General features: G+C 46.0%; 1 protein-coding gene across 3 annotated transcripts in view; it reads left to right on the plus strand.

The window, feature by feature from the left end:
- Positions 1 to 18,989, plus strand: part of LOC132591276 (uncharacterized) — a 52,285-nt gene extending 33,296 nt beyond the window's left edge. For 2 of the 3 annotated variants that reach the window (XM_088663930.1, XM_088663931.1), the window contains exon 2: positions 14,637 to 18,989. In XM_088663930.1, the coding sequence (XP_088520056.1) occupies positions 14,751 to 16,556 (1,806 nt within the window). In that variant the 5' untranslated portion in view covers positions 14,637 to 14,750 and the 3' untranslated portion in view covers positions 16,557 to 18,989. Of the gene's footprint in view, positions 1 to 5,870; positions 5,974 to 14,636 lie in introns of those variants that run through there. The other variant, XM_088663929.1, reaches the window with a different exon arrangement.
- The last annotated feature ends 990 nt before the right edge of the window (positions 18,990 to 19,979 follow it).

A 19,979-nucleotide genomic window follows, 5' to 3' on the forward strand; every position in this document is an offset into this window, starting at 1 on the left:
CCCCATGGACCAGAGCACGCCAGGCACTCCTGTCTTCCACTGCCTCCCACAGTTTGGTCAAACTCATGTTCGTAGCTTCGAGAACACTGTCCAACCATCTCATCCCCTGTCGTCCCTTTCTCCTTGTGCCCTCAATCTCTCCCAACATCAGGGTCTTTTCCAGGGAGTCTTCTCATGAGGTGGCCAAAGTATTGGAGCCTCAGCTTCAGGATCTGTCCTTCCAGTGAGCACTCGGGGCTGATTTCCTTCAGAATGGATAGGTTTGATCTTGCAGTCCATGGGACTCTCAAGAGTCTCCTCCAGCACCATGTAAATAAATAGTAGTTTAGAACTATGATGCCTCTTTCCTTTGCTGTGTTAAGCCAGAAGGCCACTGTGCATAAATCAAATTGGTTTATGTCACTGGAGCGCCCTGAAGAAGAAGGGGGTGCCCTTTCCAGACCTATGCTCACGAGAAGACGCTCAGAGATCTGAGGGGGGCTGACGATAGGCCAGAGCGTTTTCCAACAAAGGCTTTCCTTCACCCACCTTCCTTTTTAAAAATAATAATTATTATTATTATTCATTTTATATATAAACACATAAAGCAACAACTCATACCTAAATCTACATACAAAACATAGAAAGAAATAAAATAAAATCTCTAATCTTATACTTTTCTTTACATTTTAAAAGGGGGACTTCCTCGGGCTCCCCCCCCTCTGCGGTTCATTCCCAATTTTTGCAAGTTCTATATCTTAATTTTAAATCATTCCAGTTTAAATTAAACTTCCCTCAAACACCACAAATTATCTAATATAATTCTAAAGCCTGCAATTTCTATACACTTCAAAATCTATTTCATGCTTAAATTCTACAATATTTTTTAAAATACATTTTAATTTTTTTCCAATCTTCTTCCACCGATTCCTCTCCCTGGTCACGTAGTCTCCCGGTCATCTCAGCAAGTTCCATATAGTCCATAAATTTCATCTGCCATTCTTCCACAGTTGGTATCTCTTGTGTCTTCCAGTTGTTAGCTAGTAATATTCTTGCCGCTGTTGTCGCATACAGGAAAAAAATTACATCTTTATTGGGGATTTCTTTTCCGACCATACCCAAAAGAAAGGATTCTGGTTTCTTAATAAAAGTGTTTTTCAACACTCTCTTTAACTCATCATAAATCTTTCCCCAGAAATCCTTAACTAATGGGCAAGTCCACCACATGTGATAAAAGGTTCCTTCTGATTTCTTACATTTATTATCATAACAGATTTTCTTTGTTCATCTTTCGTATGCCACTCCAGCAATAAATAATACATTCTGGAAAGAATTTTTGTTTTTGGTTCTAGTAATTCCGTTTCCAACTTGGATTTTTCTGATTGGAAACCATTTTTCCTGTCCAGTTTGAACAACTCATTTATTTGATGATATTGGAGCCAGTCATCGAGATGATTTTTTAATTGTTAATATGTCTTTATCTTGAACTGGTCTCCTTCTATTAAAATATCTCAATATTTTAACCACCTGGTTTCCATATTCAACCTTTTATGGGTCTTTGCCTCCAGAGGTGAAATCCATTTTGGTGTTTTCCTTTCCAGCAAATCTTTATATCTATTCCAAACATTAAACAATGATTTTCTAAATACAGTGGTACCTCGGTTTACGAACACCTCGGTTTACGAACTTTCGGTTTACGACCTATCCTAACCCGGAAGTTAGTAAACCGAGGTGCCGGAGGTCTACTGAGCGTCCGATGCCTTCGGGGAGGCCGGGCCTTCGCTCCGATGCCTCCTGGAGGCCCGCAGCGAAGGCCCGGCCTCCCCGAAGGCATCGGAGCAAAGGCTAAACCTCCCCAAAGGCATCGGAGCATCGGATACCTTCGGGGAGGCTGGGCTTCGCTCCGATGCCTTTGCGGAGGCCGGGGAGCGTTTCCGCGACTGGGCTGCAGCCGCCAAAGCGGTCCCCGGCCTCCGCAAAGGCATCGGAGCAAAGCCCCAGCCTCCGGAAGGCATTGGAGCCGGGACTTCGCTCCGATGCCTTTGCGGAGGCCGGGGACCGCTTTCGCGGCTCCCCGACCTCCGCAAAGGCATCAGAGTGAAGTCCCGGCTCCGATGCCTTCCGGAGGCCGGGGAGCGTTTCCGCGACTGGGCTGTGCAGCCGCGAAAGCAGTCCCCGTCTACCGGAAGCCAGGGACCGCTTTCGCGGCTGCACAGCCCAGTCGCGGAAATGCTCCCCGGCCTCCGGAAGGCATCGGAGCGGCTTCGCTCCGATGCCTTTGCAGAGGCCGGGGAGCACTTTCGCGACGCTCCCCAGCCTCCGGAAGGCATCGGAGCGAAGTCCCGGCTCCGATGCCTTCCAGAGGCCGGGGAGCGTTTCCACGACTGGGCTGTGCAGCCGCGAAAGCAGTCCCCGGCAACCAGAAGCCAGGGACCGCTTTCGCGGCTGCACAGCCCAGTCGCGGAAATGCTCCCCGGCCTCCGGAAGGCATCGGAGCGGCTTCGCTCCGATGCCTTTGCAGAGGCCGGGGAGCACTTTCGTGAGGCTCCGCAGCCTCCGGAAGGCATCGGAGCCGGGACTTCGCTCCGATGCCTTCCAGAGGCCGGGGAGCGTTTCCGCGACTGGGCTGTGCAGCTGCGAAAGCGGTCCCCGGCTTCCGGTAGCCGGGGACTGCTTTCGCGGCTGCACAGCCCAGTCGCGGAAACACTCCCCGGCCTCCGGAAGGCATCAGAGCCGGGACTTCGCTCCGATGCCTTTGCGGAGGCCGGGGAGCCGTGAAAGCGGTCCCCGGCCTCCGCAAAGGCATCGGAGCGAAGTCCCGGCTCCGATGCCTTCCGGAGGCTCGGGCTTTGCTCTGATGCCTTTGCGGAGGCCGGGGACCGCTTTCGCGGCTGCAGCACAGTCGCGGAAACGCTCCCCGGCCTCCGCGAAGGCATCGGAGCAAAGCGGTTAATCCGTTCTAGGGGGTGTTTTTCCTCGTCTAGAACGGATTAATCAACTTCCCATTACTTTCAATGGGAAAGTTCACTTCGGTTTACGAACACTTCGGTTTATGAACAGACTTCTGGAACCAATTGTGTTCGTAAACCGAGGTTCCACTGTATATGGTTTTTAAAGCCTTTATGAACCTTAACCTTATCATACCATAAATATGCATGCCAACCAAATGCATTGTCAAAGCCCTCCAAGTCCAAAACATCAGTATTCTCCAGCAGAAACCATTCTTTCATCCAGCAAAATGTAGCTGCTTCATAGTAAATCTTTAGATCTGGCAGGGGAAATCCCCCTCTATTAGAGTATGTTAACCTTCACCCACCTTCTAATCCGGTTACGACGATAGTCCGCTCCCAATCAAGTCCCTCGCAATCAGTGGCTGATTCAATTAGCAGATCATCTTGTCTCCTTCTTCCAGAGCATGTCTGTTTTTAAAGTCCAAATTCATATCTATCTTAAAAAACAGAGGAACTACGGTAACTCTCATGGTGACTGCATTGGAGAGTTACTGATACGTGCACTCAGCGTTCCCAGCCCCACATCTCAGAAGCGAGCAACAGGTAGTGGACGATCTGTGAGTGAGAGCTCACATCCTCGACACCCGGAGGGGGGGCTTGTAAGGATAATTACTCTCAAACCCTCCTTTTCTGCACTCCCAGCACCCGCTATCATGGGATCTCTTGTCCACCATGGCAGCTCCGGACTGGAAGTGCAATTGTTTATACTTTATAAATTGTCACAACACCTCCTCATTCTTGGCTATGTGAAGGGGGAAATGTTCAGATAAAACTTTGTCTCTGGGGGCATCAGGAATAAAAGGGCTGTTTAGCGGCATAACCAGGAAGGACTCGTCTCCTAGTTGCACATCTTGCATGAGGAGGGAAGGTGGCAGAGCAGAGAGTGGGCAGTGCCAGAGAGACCTCGATGCAATGGGGAGGGGACCTAAGTGTGTGTTAAATGCTTCACTATAAGGTCATATCAGATTATCGCCAAGATAGCACACATAGGGGAGAAACCCTATGGATGTCCATAGTGTGCATTTGGCAGGTCCCAAACTTAAGGGTCAACTTTCTACAAAGCCACAAGTTGCCTGGAGGCAGGAGCCATCTCTGAGCATTGAGGCAGCCAACAGGAAGTTTCCTTTGAACGTCATAGGGGCACATGGAGCTGGTGTGGCCACTTCTTTTCAGAGCTCTTTCCAGGAACGGTTGAACTCACCCATTCACAAGTGCTCTCAAAGGGGTGGGGTGGGGAAGGGAGGGAGGGAGAAGCCAAACTCTCTGCCTCCTCCACACCCCCAAGGGTTTTGCCTGTATCTGGGCTGCACCATTTCAGCCTGCAAGGAAGACCCTGTTTTCTGGGACACATTGATTCCACCACTTGGGGGAGGAAACCAAGTCAGCGGGGAGGAGATGTCCAGCCAGAGCCCTCCTCCCTTGGGAAAATGGGTGCACTGGAGAGCAGTCCATCCTGTGAGCTGCCTCCCCTGCAGTCTGAGGCAGAACAGATCCTGCCCAGCCAGAGATCCACTGCTCAGGAAAATGAGGACCGAGAATTTGGGCACAACTTGCCCTATTAATGCTCCCCTGAGATTTGCTGTAACAGGAATAGCAGCTCCGCTGGGGCATGTCCTTGCATAACAAAATGAGTAACAGAATGAATTTCAACAGGGACAAATGTCAGGCCCCGGACTTAGGCAGGAAGAACCACCTGCACAAATAGAGGATGGGGGACATCTGGCTTACTAGCAGGACATGTGAAAAGGATCAAGGGGTCTTGGTGGACCACTAGCTTAACATGAGTCCATAGGGTGAAGCAGCAACAAAAATAAATAATACTGTAACTATTCTGGGCTGTAGGGTATGACTCAAACCCATGGCTTCAAGTTGCAAGAAAGGAGATTCTGACGAAACATTTGGAAACCCTCTCTGACAGCAAGAGCTGTTTGGCAGGAGAACAGACTCCCATGAGAGGTGGTGGGTTCTCCTTCCTTGGAGGTTTTTCAGCAGAGGTTGGGTGGCTTTAGCTCAGATTCCTGCCTTGCAGGGGGTTGGTCTAGATCAGTGTTTTTCAACCGCTGTTCCGCAGCACACTAGTGTGCCGCGAGATGTTGCCTGGTGTGCCGTTCCAAACGTGGGCGGTGGGCGGCGCCCAGAGGCCCGGCGAAAAGCACCTCCCCAATTCCTTCGTTGTTGCGGTGGCGGCGGCGAATGCGCGCGGAAACTCCTCGGCGAGCCGCTTCAAACTGGCCACGGTGCTAGTCCCTGGCATTGCGTCCGGCCGCTGGCAAGTCAGGAGGTTCGCCCTGACTGAGGAAAAAGCTAGCGCTCTCTTGAGCCGCCGCCCGCCTTGCTCGGAGATCGCCAGCCCATGGAGAGGAGGGGCGGTGGAATATCTCTTTGTTACGAATGGGGGGAAAATGATTGTATTTCAATCTTGCCTTTGAACCAAAGCTGTCTTCCAAGCAGCTCACATAAAATAAGCGGATACACACACACACACACACACACACACACACAAAATGTCAAGGGATAACACCATATTGGATTGTCATAAGTCACTGTTCCAAGCCCCAAACGCGCATAACAACTCCGGTCTACTTTGCAGAAGTGGGTGTGAAAATGACCAGATCCTCACCCCCCCTCTCCCGGGGGACTTTTTCGGAGGTGTGGGGGGTCTCCTTCCCTGTTGTCTCCGGTGATCGAACCTGGACCTTCTCAGGTCCTGTATACCTGAAGGAGCATGGGCATACCCGGGGGGGGGGGAAGAGAGCTGAAATTATTCTCAGGAAAGAAACAGGATAACGGAGCTTGTTTGGAAGGAGGAGAGTTTGTGTGTTCTGGGAGGGAGGCGTCACTCATCCCTCCCCAAGGGTCAGTGAGCTCCGCTTCCTAGATAGGCAGGAAATTTTGGAGGGGGGAGCCAAGGTTGGAGGGGGGGCCCGCCATCCATATTCCCAGAAGAGGAGGAGGTCTGAAGAGCAGGAGGAGGGGAAAAAAGGTGCAAAATATTTTTTTGGCGGGTGGGGAGATTTGGAGGTGTGGGGAGGGGGAGAAGGATGTGCTTTTCCTCCCCCTGAATCAGCAAACAAGGCAGCTGGGAAGGGAGGGCAGGATTTGGCCCTTTATATTACAGGAACGGAAATCGGAATAGAATAGCGAGGGCGGGGGGACTTTGCAGTGCCCCATCCGAGATGCTCAGCTGTCCTGTCCCCCCCCGCAAAAGTGGGGGCTTTTGCGAGAATGAAATGGGAGGGCCCCCCAAAAGGGCTGAGACTTGAACCGAGGCCCCAGTTCCGCGTCTCTCTGCGAGTTCTGAGTTCTCCCTGGGGCGCTTTTGCCTCCGCGATCCTGGCTCCGCGTAGGTGCCGAGGGGTGCCTTGGGGGGTCCCCTTTGTTTGGAGACTCAGAGAGAGGGAGTCCATGGAAGGGTTAAAGGGGGCGAGAGAGGCCTGGATAGAGACCCCCCTCCCCTCCCCTCCCCTCCCCTCCCCCCTCCCTGCTCTTCTTGTGAGGCTCCTCCGGATAGAGAAGTGGGAACGCTTGGGAGAGATTTGGCAAGAAGGGTGAGCCGGCCAGGGGGGCCTCTGTGCAAAGGGGAAACTCGGGGGTGGAGGGAGGAGGGCAGAGGAAGTTGGGGGGCTGAGGGAGGGAGGGAAGCATCCCTGGGGGAGGGATCGAAGCCATCTTGGAGAAAGAGAGAGAGACTTGGGGGCTGCCTGCCTTGACTTCTCCCTCCTGCCCAGGAATCTGCCATGACTTCAAGTCGACCAGGGAGAGATCCCTGAACAGGAGGCCTGATCCACCCACCCTCTCCTCCATTGCCCTGCCATAAGTCCCAGATCAGCAGCTGCATGGGGCGCTGGGGGCTGTTATAGGGAGTCTAACCATTGGGGGGGAAAGGAAAGGAAGGAAGCCCACTTTATTATTTCCACCCTTAGCAGCTTTTGTCTTGGCAACTACAGTCTCACCCACATGCCTGTAATTCTCTGGAGAAGCATCTAAAGCACGGGTGTCAAACACAAGGCCCGGGGGCCAAATCCGGCCCGCCAGACCTCGTCATGTGGCCCGCCGAGCGCCCCAGCCAGCGGGACCCAGCAGTGGGACCTTGCTGCTGAAGCGCCGCGCCAACAAAGCGCCGACAAACAGCTGGGGCCGGGGAAATGCTTTTTGCCCCTGGGTCCCTTCGTGCTCTTTTCTGGCGCTGAATCAAGGCGGCGACCCCCCCTCCCTTTCTTTCTTCCTCTCTCTCATTCTTATTCTTTCTTTCCCTCTCCTTCCTTCCTTCTTTCTCCCTTTCCGTCTTCTCTCCCTCTTTCTTTTTCTTTCCTTCTTTATTCCTTCTTTCCTACTCTTCTTTCTCTCACCTCTTTCCTTCCTCTCTCCCTCCTGCTCCCTCTTTTCTTTCTTTCTTTCTTCCTTACTTCCTTCCTTTCTTCCTTCCGTCCTTCCCAACTTTCTTCCTCTCCCTCATTATTATACTTTCTTTCCCTCTACTTCCTTCCTTCTCCCTTTCTGTCTTCTCTCCCTCTTTCTTTTTCTTTCCTTCTTTATTCTCTTCCTTATTTGCTACTCTTCTTTCTCTCCCATCTTTCCTTCCTTCCTTCCTCTCTCCCTCCCACTGCCTCTTTTCTTCCTTCCTTCCTTCCTTCCTTCCTTCCTTCCTTCCTTCCTTCCTTCCTTTCTTCCTCCCCTCCCCTCCCCTCCCCTCCCCTCCCCTCCCTCTCCCTCTCCCTCTCCCTCTCCCTCTCCTCAGAAACATAGGATGCTGCTTTATACTTCTGGCCCTTAAACCCTGGAACCAGGAGAGCAGCTTCAGTGAGTCAACCTCAGCCAGTCCCTTTGGTGAAGGGTGGTGGCTCACTGGCAGAACATCTGTCCTGCATGCAGAAGGACCCCAGCATCTCCAGGTACTAGTAGCTCTGCAAAGGTCCTGCATGAAACCCTAGCGAGCCTCCACCACCCAGTGCAGTTACCAAAAATCATTTTTCAATAAATTGTACAATAATTGTACATTTGAATATCTACTTGCCATTATTCTGACTATGTTTCTGCTTTCAGAGCTAGTTATTACTTACATTATTACAAAAAACAGTAATAATTGAATGCAGTGACAATAATTTATGATAATAAAGAGTGGACACATAGTCCTACAGATACAACCGGCCCTTTGAGGGTGACCAAACTGCTGATGCGGCCCCCGATAAATTTGAGTTTGACACCCCTGATCTAAAGGGTTCCTACCTGTGCCCAACTCTTTCTCTCCATTCCACCAGGTTTCCATTATTCCTACTGTTTCAGATCTCTTAAATCTGTGGGATTTAAGGAATTGGGAAGATTGTTATGGAAATGAGCGGGGTTCCTCCCCCCCCCAGCCTGTGTAATTATTACTACTATTTATTTATTTATTTAATGAATCTATTGAATTTATTTATTGAATCTTTCTCTATCCCAGGGCAGCCCAAAGTGACTTACAACCAGTTGTTGTTGTTGTTGTTTAAATAAAATAAGCTTAATTTAAATTCTTTAAAATATTACAATCATAGACAAGAAAGAAAAATAAAAGATGAAAAATCCATCACTCAACAAAAGACAAAAAGAAGAAAAGGAAAGGAAACATTAAATATTAAAACTACTTCCGATTGTTTTGATATAGGCAAAATCTGCCCTTATTCCCTTTTTGGGTTCTCCATCGGTTGGAGAATATAACAGAGGCCAACCAGAGAAGTTTGAGAAGCAAAGCCTTTATTTTCGCTGTTGCAACAGGGTCCTTCCTCTCACACAGGAGAACAAGGAAGGAACCCCAAACAAAGGTGTCCTGCCCTTAAAAAGAAATTTGAAATTGGTTTCAGCCCACCCCCAGAAGCATCATCCATATGTCACAGAAGGGGTGTAGCCCAAGACCCCCCCTCCCTAGATTCATCATAGGTACATCATGAAAGGGGAGGTCTGGTGGCAGAAATCTGAGCATCCTGGACCCTGCCCCCTGCCCCCAAAACCTAATCAACAAAAAAGAGAGATATTTACATTTCCCTGTTTCCCAGCCAAGTTAATCACACCCTTTTGTCTGGCACCCAGGTATCACTTTAATTCCTGAGACAATGAGAAGGTTCCCCCACCCCCCCTTCTTCCTTGCAGAGGAACACCTGGTCAGAGAGAGAGAGTCAAAATGGTGTCAGTCAGGCCTGTCTTCCTGTGCTGCTTCAGACATGTTTCTGTACATTCATGTACATGTTTTATGAACAATTATTATATATATATATATATATATATATATATATATATATATATATATGACCTTAAAATAGCAGAGCTGGGCTGAATTTCAACCCATCACCACATCAGACACATTGCCTTTCACATAGCTCTAAAATGGGGGTTAGAAGGGACCCTGAGGTCATTTAGTCTAACCCTCTAAGATACAGGATTTACAAGATTTGAATGAAAATACCAACTTTATACAGAACCCTTTAGCAGATGAGTTTTTTCCTTAAGAGACTGATATCAGGAGCCCAACACAATTGAAGTTAAAACTAGACTCAGATAGACAATTTCTGGCTATGGAAGCTCTACTTTTGACAAAGAAATCACCTTTATTGGAATAGCTGTTCAATTTTCCTTTACTCAATATTCCTCTAGTCACTTGGAGAAGGACTCCCCTTTGGAGCCTCTCTCAATAACAAACATTTGCACACCTCATTCTCATATTTATAATGTTTAAGATTGATCGGTTCAACATTGTTTCTATACTAGAAATTTAAACAAGTTGGCAGTTTTAACTATGCACACTTAAGAAGGCAGTCTATGAATGTTGTGGCCAATTTAAACACACCCCATAACATTTCTAAACCTTGAGTACATCTCTTATCCACTTATAGCTGGAGTTTATGAAATGAACATTTTCAAGTTTAAAATATTTTCAAAGCATTGAGCAAGCATTTATTTTCCTTCATCCTGGCCCCTCTTTTTACTTTTGGAGAGGAAAAAATGGCCTTCTACAGCCTCTTTAAAACAAACCTTTACACACTACCTCCACTCTTTTAAATATTTGCCATGTTTTGGGGTTGATCAAGCCCTTACATAAGATTATTTAAGCAAGCTTGCCTTATTATTATATTATTTTAAACTATGCGTGCTTAAAAAAGGCAGTCTGTGGGTGTCATGGCCAAATTTTAAGCACAAACCCCTAATTTCCTAAACCTGGATTACATCTCTCATTTACTTTAAGGGAAACAACGAACTATAGCAGACACAAGGAACAGACGCACATACACGTAACAGACAACACAGACAACATGTAACATGCAAACATATATAATTTTATACCATAACATACTTTGCAGGATTCCTCACAAAACTTTTCCCATTCAGAGTTCACCAGGGTTAATTTTAAAGTGGAGATTCTCTGTATGTTAAAGGAACCTCCTGGTAGCCATTTCCCCTCATCTGGGTGGTCCATAGTAAATCGAACCCAATGTTTTTTTTTTTACAAAGTTTTTTGCAATTGGTTCCCTTCAAGCTTGTCCGCCCCGGGGATTTCGTGCCAATTTAAGAGAACGAATTGGAGTGGACTTTCATCCTCAAAGTCCTTACCGGAGCCAAGCCTCAGTTGTGCTTTGCCTCGGTTGGGAGTCTGGGAAAGGAATTCCTTAGAGTGGGTTACACCCATTTTACTTCTGTCTTTTTATACTGCAGTTCGGGTCCCCGACCCTTTCTCCTGGACACACTAACCTTCCGAGTCTATGACCCACCCCCACGTTCTAGTGGTGTTCCTGCCTACCGTTTGCGTGCACTAACTACTAGGCGGCTGGTGCAGCTAAAACCCTGTTGGAACCCTCCCACTGGTCATCAATTGCCTGAGGGTTCCACAGCAACTTCCCTGCCTCTTACTTACTACGGAAAAAGACTACCTGCCTTGGACGCTTGCGTATGCAATGCCAGGTGGTTGGTCTTTGAAAAAAAAAAAGGTTTGGAAAAGAACAGGTGACCTTGCGTTCTGGGGCAGCTTCACCTGAAGATTAAGAATAGAGGAATAGGAAACAGAGCTGGGATAGCCAGATTCCCAGATTGGTAGAAAAGCGACAGTTGGCTCAGACTTCTGCTCAGGTTGGCAGAAGGGAGCTGGGACAGTCTTTCTAAGCTCTGCGTTTTAACGTAAAGACTGTTGCCCTGGACATTAGTTCTACTTTATAACTGTGCCTGGCAGCCTTGCTGCAACTAAGGTCCAAAGAGGAGAGTAGAAAAGAATAGTCCAAGAGGAGAAATAGATTTTTAGTTGCTGTGGTTCTTAGCTCACCCAATGTGTCCTTGTTAACCTATTAATACTCACTTCCGCAAGCGCACTCTGTTTCCTTCTTGATTCCTTCTTGATTCTTGATTCCTTCTTGATTGGTTGTTTTAAGGCCGGCCTGATAAAACTTTGCTTCCTCTGGTTAGCCCCGCCAGAACTCCAGTTATTTCCAGACCCTGGGACCAATGCAGGACTGCTGCTCCTCCTGGCAAAATGCCTGGTGCGCGCTGGAGCATCATTCCCTCCTCGCCCCCAGAATCCGGGTAACCGAAAAGTCCCTCAAGTGGTCGCCATCTGATATAGGCAAAATCTGCCCTTATTCCCTTTTTGGGTTCTCCATCGGTTGGAGAATATAACAGAGGCCAACCAGAGAAGTTTGAGAAGCAAAGCCTTTATTTTCGCTGTTGCAACAGGGTCCTTCCTCTCACACAGGAGAACAAGGAAGGAACCCCAAACAAAGGTGTCCTGCCCTTAAAAAGAAATTTGAAATTGGTTTCAGCCCACCCCCAGAAGCATCATCCATATGTCACAGAAGGGGTGTAGCCCAAGACCCCCCCTCCCTAGATTCATCATAGGTACATCATGAATGGGGAGGTCTGGTGGCAGAAATCTGAGCATCCTGGACCCTGCCCCCTGCCCCCAAAACCTAATCAACAAAAAAGAGAGATATTTACATTTCCCTGTTTCCCAGCCAAGTTAATCACACCCTTTTGTCTGGCACCCAGGTATCACTTTAATTCCTGAGACAATGAGAAGGTTCCCCCACCCCCCCTTCTTCCTTGCAGAGGAACACCTGGTCAGAGAGAGAGAGTCAAAATGGTGTCAGTCAGGCCTGTCTTCCTGTGCTGCTTCAGACATGTTTCTGTACATTCATGTACATGTTTTATGAACAATTATTATATATATATATATGACCTTAAAATTCTTATAACAGTTTGTATATCACTTCCTCTATTAATTTCTATTAACTCGCTTTCCTAACCTATTCATACAAAAAACACCCACCAATGATGTTTTATTTTGATTCATCTTTTGGATACTTCGTCCTTTGCGTATCTCAATTTAAGCAAATCACCAATTTCATTTCAATACCTTCTTTGTTCAGATAATCCTCCACATATTTCCACTCGCTTTTAATTTTCTGTTTGGGATGGGAACATTTCTTATAGTTGCAGTCATCTTAGCTAAGTTCATAAATTCTACTAATTTAGCATTCCACTCTTGGAATGTTGGGATTTCGTGGTTGTTGTTGTTGTGTTCCACGGTGACACTCCAAGGTAGGGGTCCCCGAACTAAGGCCTGGGGGCTGGATGCGACCCAATCGCCTTCTAAATCCGGCCAGTGGACAGTCCGGGAATCAGCATGTTTTTAGATGAGTAGAATGTGTTCTTTTATTTAAAATGCATCTCTGGGTTATTCGTGGGGCCTGCCTTGTGTTTTCACATGAGTAAAATTTGTGCTTTTATTTAAAACGCATCTCTGGGTTATTTGTGGGGCATAGGAATTCAATAGTCCGGTCCCCCACAAGGTCTGAGGGACAGTGGACCAGCCCCCTGCTGAAAAAGTTGGCTGACCCCTGCTCCAAGGTCTTCTTTGTCACGTTTCCTATATTGGGGGGGGGCAGAGAGAAGGCTGTTCTCAGGGCCTGCTCCACCGTGAGGGAGACTGAGGCAGCCCCCTCAGGCAGCAGATGCAGAGAGGGGCAAGGAGGGGACTGAGCTGAGTGCCATTTGGCCTGCCCTGATTTAACCCTCTATCCTCTCTTCCAGTGGAAGGGGCTGTCCCATTGCCAGTGTCTCAGACACAATACAGCAGCCTCGGGAAGTAAATGGTGCAGGATTATTTGGGAATGTGTGCAGCTGGACTGTATCAGCAAGATCTTGGAGATCATGGAAGGAGGAGGAAATGAAATACAGATATTCAGCATTTTCAGAAGAGGGGGAAGAAGGGGAAAGTGTGTCCAACCAGATAAGACTCCTATCATCCCTGGCCATGGGCCAGCCTTGCTTTGGCAGATGGTACTTTGTGTCCAAAATGGGACTCAGGTGGTGCTGTGGGTTAACCACTGAGCCTAGGGCTTGCTGATCAGAAGGTCGGTGGTTTGAATCCCTGCGACGGGGTGAGCTCCCATTGCTTGGTCCCAGCTCCGGCCAACCTAGCAGTTCAAAAGCACATCAAACTGCAAGTAGATAAATAGGTACCGCTCCGGCGGGAATGTAAATGGTGTTTCCCTGCGCTTCTGTGATTTGCCAGAGGTGGATGCTGCTGATACTGGATTAATTTCAGTTTCCAGGTCACCTTCAAAGGTAGCCCCACGTAGAGCGCATTGCAGTAGTCCAAGCGGGAGATAACTAGAGCATGCACCACTCTGGTGAGACACGGAAGCTGTACACCGGCTCTCTCGGCCAGTAAAGTGATTTGAGTGTTGCAACCCCAGAGTCGTCTCTGACTGGACCTAATGGTTAGGGGTCCCTTTACCTTTACTTTGTGTCCAACCACAACTGGAGGGTGAGAGATGCCTCACCTCAGCATAGAAGGTTCCTCTAGGGCAGCATTTCTCAACCTTGGATCCCCAGATGTTCTTGGACTGCAACTTCCATAAACAGTAACTACAGGCCCTGATGGCTAGGAATGATGGGAATTGTAGTACCACAATATCTAGGGACCCAAGGTCGAGAAAGCCTGCTCTAGGGCTCAGTGTTATTTGGGAGTAGGTGAAACTGGATCTTAAGGGTTCTTGAGAAATTTCCCAGGGATTATGATTGGTATCTAGACCAATCTGTGGTCGTCAACAGGTTTACCACACCTATCAGCCAATCACCCACTCCCACCATGCTTCTGAGTAATACCCCTCCCCTCCCCTCCCAGTATATATAAGGGTCTGGTGACTTCTGTTTCAGTGTAACTGAAGAGGTGTGCATGCACACGGAAGCTCATACCAATGACAAACTTGGTATGTCTCTAAGGAGCTACTGGAAGGACTTTTTCTATTTTATTTTTATTTTTTATCTAGACCCTAACACTATAAATCCAATGTGCCCACACTCGGCAGGGGTGGAGAATTATTGTGCAGAGAATGAAGAACTTCATGATGAACTTAAAACCCTGATGAACAGTGGGCAGGTTCATGGACATAGAGCAGCTCCCTTTCCTGTGAGAAACCACTTTTTATAAAAATTAAACCCCACATGCTGTTTCATTAAAGTTTATTAAGTGTTAGGAGGGACTGATGATGCATTACCATTATTGAACATTATCTCATTTGCCTTTCCTAAAAATCTGGAACTTATGGAGGACAGGAGATAATGTACGATATGTTAAAATAAGAGCAAGTGCCAATTGATGTGTGTAATATTCCTTTGTTCTCTTCCTAGAAACCAAGTAGGATTTTCTCTCTCCGCCCCACCCACCCCAGTCGGAAAAAAAATGGAGAAGGCAGTTAAAATTCTGGTGGGCCATGTCCAATAGGAAAAACAAAGAAACCATACATGGAGTGTGAAAAGAGAGAGGATAAACAATCTGAAACTATGGAGTGTGGAAAGAGCTTCACTGACAGTGGAAAACTTAGAATTCATCAACGGACTCACATGGGGGAGAAACCATTTCAATGCATGGATTGTGGAAAGAGCTTCAGTCGGAGTGGACACTTTAGAAACCATCAACGGATTCACACGGGGGAGAAACCATTTCAATGCATGGAGTGTGGAAAGAGCTTCAGTCACAGTGGATACCTTAGAAGTCATCAACAGAGTCACATGGGAGAGAAACCATTTAAATGCATGCAGTGTGGAAAGAGCTTCAGTCACAGTGGACAGCTTACAATTCATCAACGGACTCACATGGGGGAGAAACCATTTCAATGCATGGATTGTAGAAAGAGCTTCAGTCAGAGTGGACAGCTTAGAAACCATCAACGGATTCACACAGGGGAGAAACCATTTCAATGCATGGAGTGTGGAAAGAGCTTCAGTCACAGTGGAAACCTTAGAATCCATCAACGGAATCACACAGGGGAGAAGCCATTTAAATGCATGGAGTGTGGACAGAGCTTCAGTCACAGTGGACACCTTAGAATTCATCAACGGAGTCACACGGGGGAGAAACCATTTAAATGCATGGAATGTGGAAAGTGCTTCAGTCAGAGTGGGAAACTGAATTCACATCTTCGAACTCACACAGGAGAGAAACCATTTAAATGTATGGAGTGTGGAAAGAGCTTCAGTAAGAGTGGACACCTTAGAAACCATCAACGGATTCACACGGGGGAGAAACCATTTAAATGCATGGAGTGTGGAAAGAGCTTCAGTCAGAGTGGACACCTTAGAAGACATCAACGGAGTCACATGGGGGAGAAACCATTTAAATGCATAGAGTGTGGAGAGAGCTTCAGTCGGAGTGGATACTTTAGAATTCATCAAGGGATTCACACAGGAGAGAAACCTTTTGAATGCATGGAGTGTGGAAAGAGCTTCAGTCGGAGTGGACACCTTAGAATTCATCAACGGAGTCACATGGGGGAGAAACCATTTCAGTGCATCGAGTGTGGAAAGAGCTTCAGTCAGAGTGGAAACCTTAGAATTCATCAACGGAGTCACACAGGGGAGAAACCATTTAAATGCATGGAATGTGGAAAGTGCTTCACTAACAATGGAGAACTTAGAAAACATCAACGGAGTCATACGGGAGAAAAACCGTTTAAATGCATGGAGTGTGGAAAGCGTTTCAGTCTGAGTGGAAACTTTAGAAAACACCAACGGACTCACACTGGGGAGAAACCATTTCAATGCATGGAGTGTGGAATGAGCTTCAGTCAGAGTGGACAGCTTAGAATTCATCAACGGAGTCACACGGGGGAGAAACCATTTCAATGCATGGAGTGTGGAATGAGCTTCAGTCAGAGTGGACAGCTTAGAATTCATCAACTGAGTCACACGGGGGAGAAACCCTTTAAATGTATGGAGTGTGGAAAGAGCTTCACCGATAGTGGAAGATTTAGAAGACATACAAAAACTCACACAGGAGAGAAACCATTTAAATGCATAGAGTGTGGAAAGTGCTTCAGTAGGAGTGAGAAACTGAATTCACATAATCGAACACACACAGGAGAGAAACCATTTAAATGCATGGAGTGTGGAATGAGCTTCAGTCACAGTGGAAACCTTAGAATACACCAACGGACTCACACTGGGGAGAAACCATTTAAATGCATGGAGTGTGGAAAGAGCTTCAGTCAGAGTGGAAACCTTAGGAAACACCAACGGACTCATACAGGGGAGAAATCATATAAGTCCTAGGGAAGTGGACAGAGGTTCTGTTGAAGTAGAAGTCATACAAACCATCAAAAGACTCTGAGGGGAAAGAGCTGTAAGAGTAGAAACTCTGCAAGCCATCAATTAACTCAAAGAAGAGAAATTGTTTAAATAGGAGGAGTGTGGATTCTGCTTTGGTTATTATGGAACGCTTTTTAGAGTGTAGAACCTGTTTTTCCCCAAGTTGACAATTTCTCTCACATCAATAACAGAAAATCAATCTTTTTTTAAATAAACATTTTATTAGATTTTCCAATTTAAATATCTAATCCATTTCCAAACTATACAAGTTATACAAATATCAACTGAACAATTAATCCAAATCTCTTGCCAAATTATACAAATTTAAAATTGACTTCCCATGCTTCAGACTCAGAAAGTCTCCTTCTCTGATTGTCTCTGCTTTCTTATTTAACAAAATCCAGATCTTATCCAATAGTCCATTAAAATTCTTCTTTCAAGCCCCTGAGGTTTTTCAAGCAAGCAAGTTTAACCCAGGAAATCAATCTTAAATGCATGCAGCGTATGTGAGCTTCTGTTGTTTGTATGTAACATTGTCTAGACATGTATTTAAAGTAATGAAGGTAACATTTCACAATAGTAAGCATAATATAATATTTAATGTATTGTTAGATAGGGAGGGGGAGTGTGTGAGTCTGGAGTGTTGCTTCTGAATGAGGATGGACTCAGAGTGAGCTGGTTTTGGTGTTTGGTGGAGGGAGTTGGAAATGTTTGTATCTGGGAATGGAGAGTTGCACAAAGTGGAGCTGAGATTGCTTTGGAAGCAGAGTTAGATTAATATTATAGGAACAGCAGCATAACTCCCACTGTTATAATTGCAATAATGGAACCATGAAGACACAGAAAGACTGAAAGTACCTACTTATATGCTGAAGGTAATCTTGAAACCCTCATCTATTCTTTTGATTTATAGATATATTGTGTATAGATATGTTTGGTGGCAGGAGAAATAAAAGGGGTGGTTAGTGGCATAACCAGGAAAGGCTCTGTTCCCAGCTGCACGTCTTGCATGAGGAGGGAAGGGGGCACAGGGAAGAAGGGGCTGTACCAGAGCATCTCAAAGCAATGTGCTGGGGGGGGGGTGGCACAGTGGTTCAAGTGTGTGTAGAATGCTGTCCCCAAAATGACACAGGGGAGAAACAATATGTTTGAGTATAATGTGGAAGGAGGTTCAGGCTGGTCCCAAACCGAGAGTGTTAAGGGTCAACTTTCTTCAAATCCACCAGCTGCCCCAAGGCAGGAGCCACTTCTGGGCTCTGAGGGTGGAAAGCCTCCCTCCACCTTTGAAACTGGACATGCTCCTAGGAAGACCTCTAGCCTAGTTCTTTATTTCAATATTCTTAATTATCTGAACAACCTTGAAAGACCAGATGGGTGTCTCCGACAGAGACAAAAACTAAATGTTCTGCAGCTAGAGAGTGAATATATATATATATATATATATATATATATATATATATATATATATATATCTGTGTGTGTGTCCAGACAGAATAGCTTTTCCACACTTTGCAGTAATCCCAGAGCCTTACCCCCCCCCCCAATCCGAGAACTTAATTCTTGCTGCGCAATCGACTCCACCATCTTTCACTGGCATTTTGCCATTCCGGGCTGACTTCCAGCTTTCCATTACTAATTACCATCCATTAATAATTCTATTTCATTAGGAATTATTTTTCTTTCTTGAGTGAAGGGTTGCCACATCATAAAACAACATAGTGCATGTATAGAGAAAGAACAAAGGCTGTTAGGATTTCATGCTCCCCAATGCTGATTTTATGATTGGTATATTTCACACGCCTGTCTGAGTGGAGCGTGAGAACGGAAGACTGTCTTATCTCTCTTCCGGTGTGAGACTGTGAAACTGTACTTTCACTTTTACGTCCTTCTATTTTGTTCTCGGAGCTGATGAGAACAGATGCCATTATGCATTTCTCTTTAAATATTATGTAAATAATATGTAACTATGCCTTATGAGGAACTGCTTAGGGAGCTGGGTATGTTTAGCCTGGAGAAGAGAAGGTTAAGGGGTGATATGATAGCCATGTTCCAATATATGAAAGGATGTCATATGGAGGAGGGAGAAAGATTGTTTTCTGCTGCTCCAGAGAAGCGGACACGGAGCAATGGATTCAAACTTCAAGAAAGAAGATTCCACCTAAACATTAGGAAGAACTTCCTGACAGTAAGAGCTGTTTGGCAGTGGAATTTGCTACCAAGGAGTGTGGTGGAGTCTCCTTCTTTGGAGGTCTTTAAGCAGAGGCTTGACAGGCATATGTCAAGAATGCTTTGATGGTGTTTCCTGCTGGCAGGGGGTTGGACTGGATGGCCCTTGTGGTCTCTTCCAACTCTATGATTCTATGATTCTATGAAATAAATAGTAGTTTAGAACTACAATGCCTCTTTCTTTTGCTGTGTTAAGCCAGAAGGCTAGTGTGCATAAATCAAGTTGGTTTATGTCGCTGGAGCGCCCTGAAGAAGAAGGGGGTGCCTTTTGCAGAGCTATGCTCACCGGAGGATGCTTGGAGATCCGGGGGGGGGGGGCTGCAGATAGGCTAAACAAATGATGTATTTATTAGGTGTTTAAATTGTTTATAATTAAAAACATTGGGACCATGCCACTTACAGCCCCCAGATTTTCAACAATCAATAACTTGAATGCTTAAGAGGCAAACCTATTCAACATCTCAGAGGAAGGAAGGAGAAAATCAACATGCACGTACAAAATCAACATGCACGCACATACAAACACATTTAATCCATAAAATGAACACAGTTCAAGTCATACAAACATTTCAGGGATCTGCCAAACATTAATCAAAGCTCTCCAATACAAACTTGCCCAACCAGGCTCCCTCAAGATATCACTCAACTTCACCTCCCATTATTCCTGACCATAGGCTGCTGGGAGACCAGAGAATGTTGGAAGGGAGACAAAATACCAACTAAAATGGAGTGGCAGGCGAAATTATTTGATTATGTCGAATTGGCAAAGATGCCAAAAAATATTATTATTATTATTATTATTATTATTATTATTATTATTATTATTACAGGAAAAAATCAGGAACCAGACAAACCAAAAGTTTAACAAATAATGGGATATATACAGATTATATTTAAAAGAACATTGTTCACATATGAAAACTGTGACATGTTTTGATTAACTTCTGCAATGTTGGATGCTACAAAGATTATAGCTACCAACGACCCATACTGAGGATGACGGAAGTCTCAACGTATGGAAGAACTTTATTTTATATATAACATTTTTTTTGTATTTGATGTGATTTGTTTTTTCTTTGGTTGTTTTTGTGGTGAATGGATTCAATAGTCCCCCTCCTTCCAGCAGAATTAAGTGAAATAATTACTCATCTTCAGGTGGCG

The sequence above is a fragment of the Zootoca vivipara genome, chromosome 2 (genome assembly GCF_965207765.1).
Source record: "Zootoca vivipara chromosome 2, rZooViv2.hap1.1, whole genome shotgun sequence".
Taxonomy (NCBI): Eukaryota; Metazoa; Chordata; class Lepidosauria; order Squamata; family Lacertidae; genus Zootoca; species Zootoca vivipara.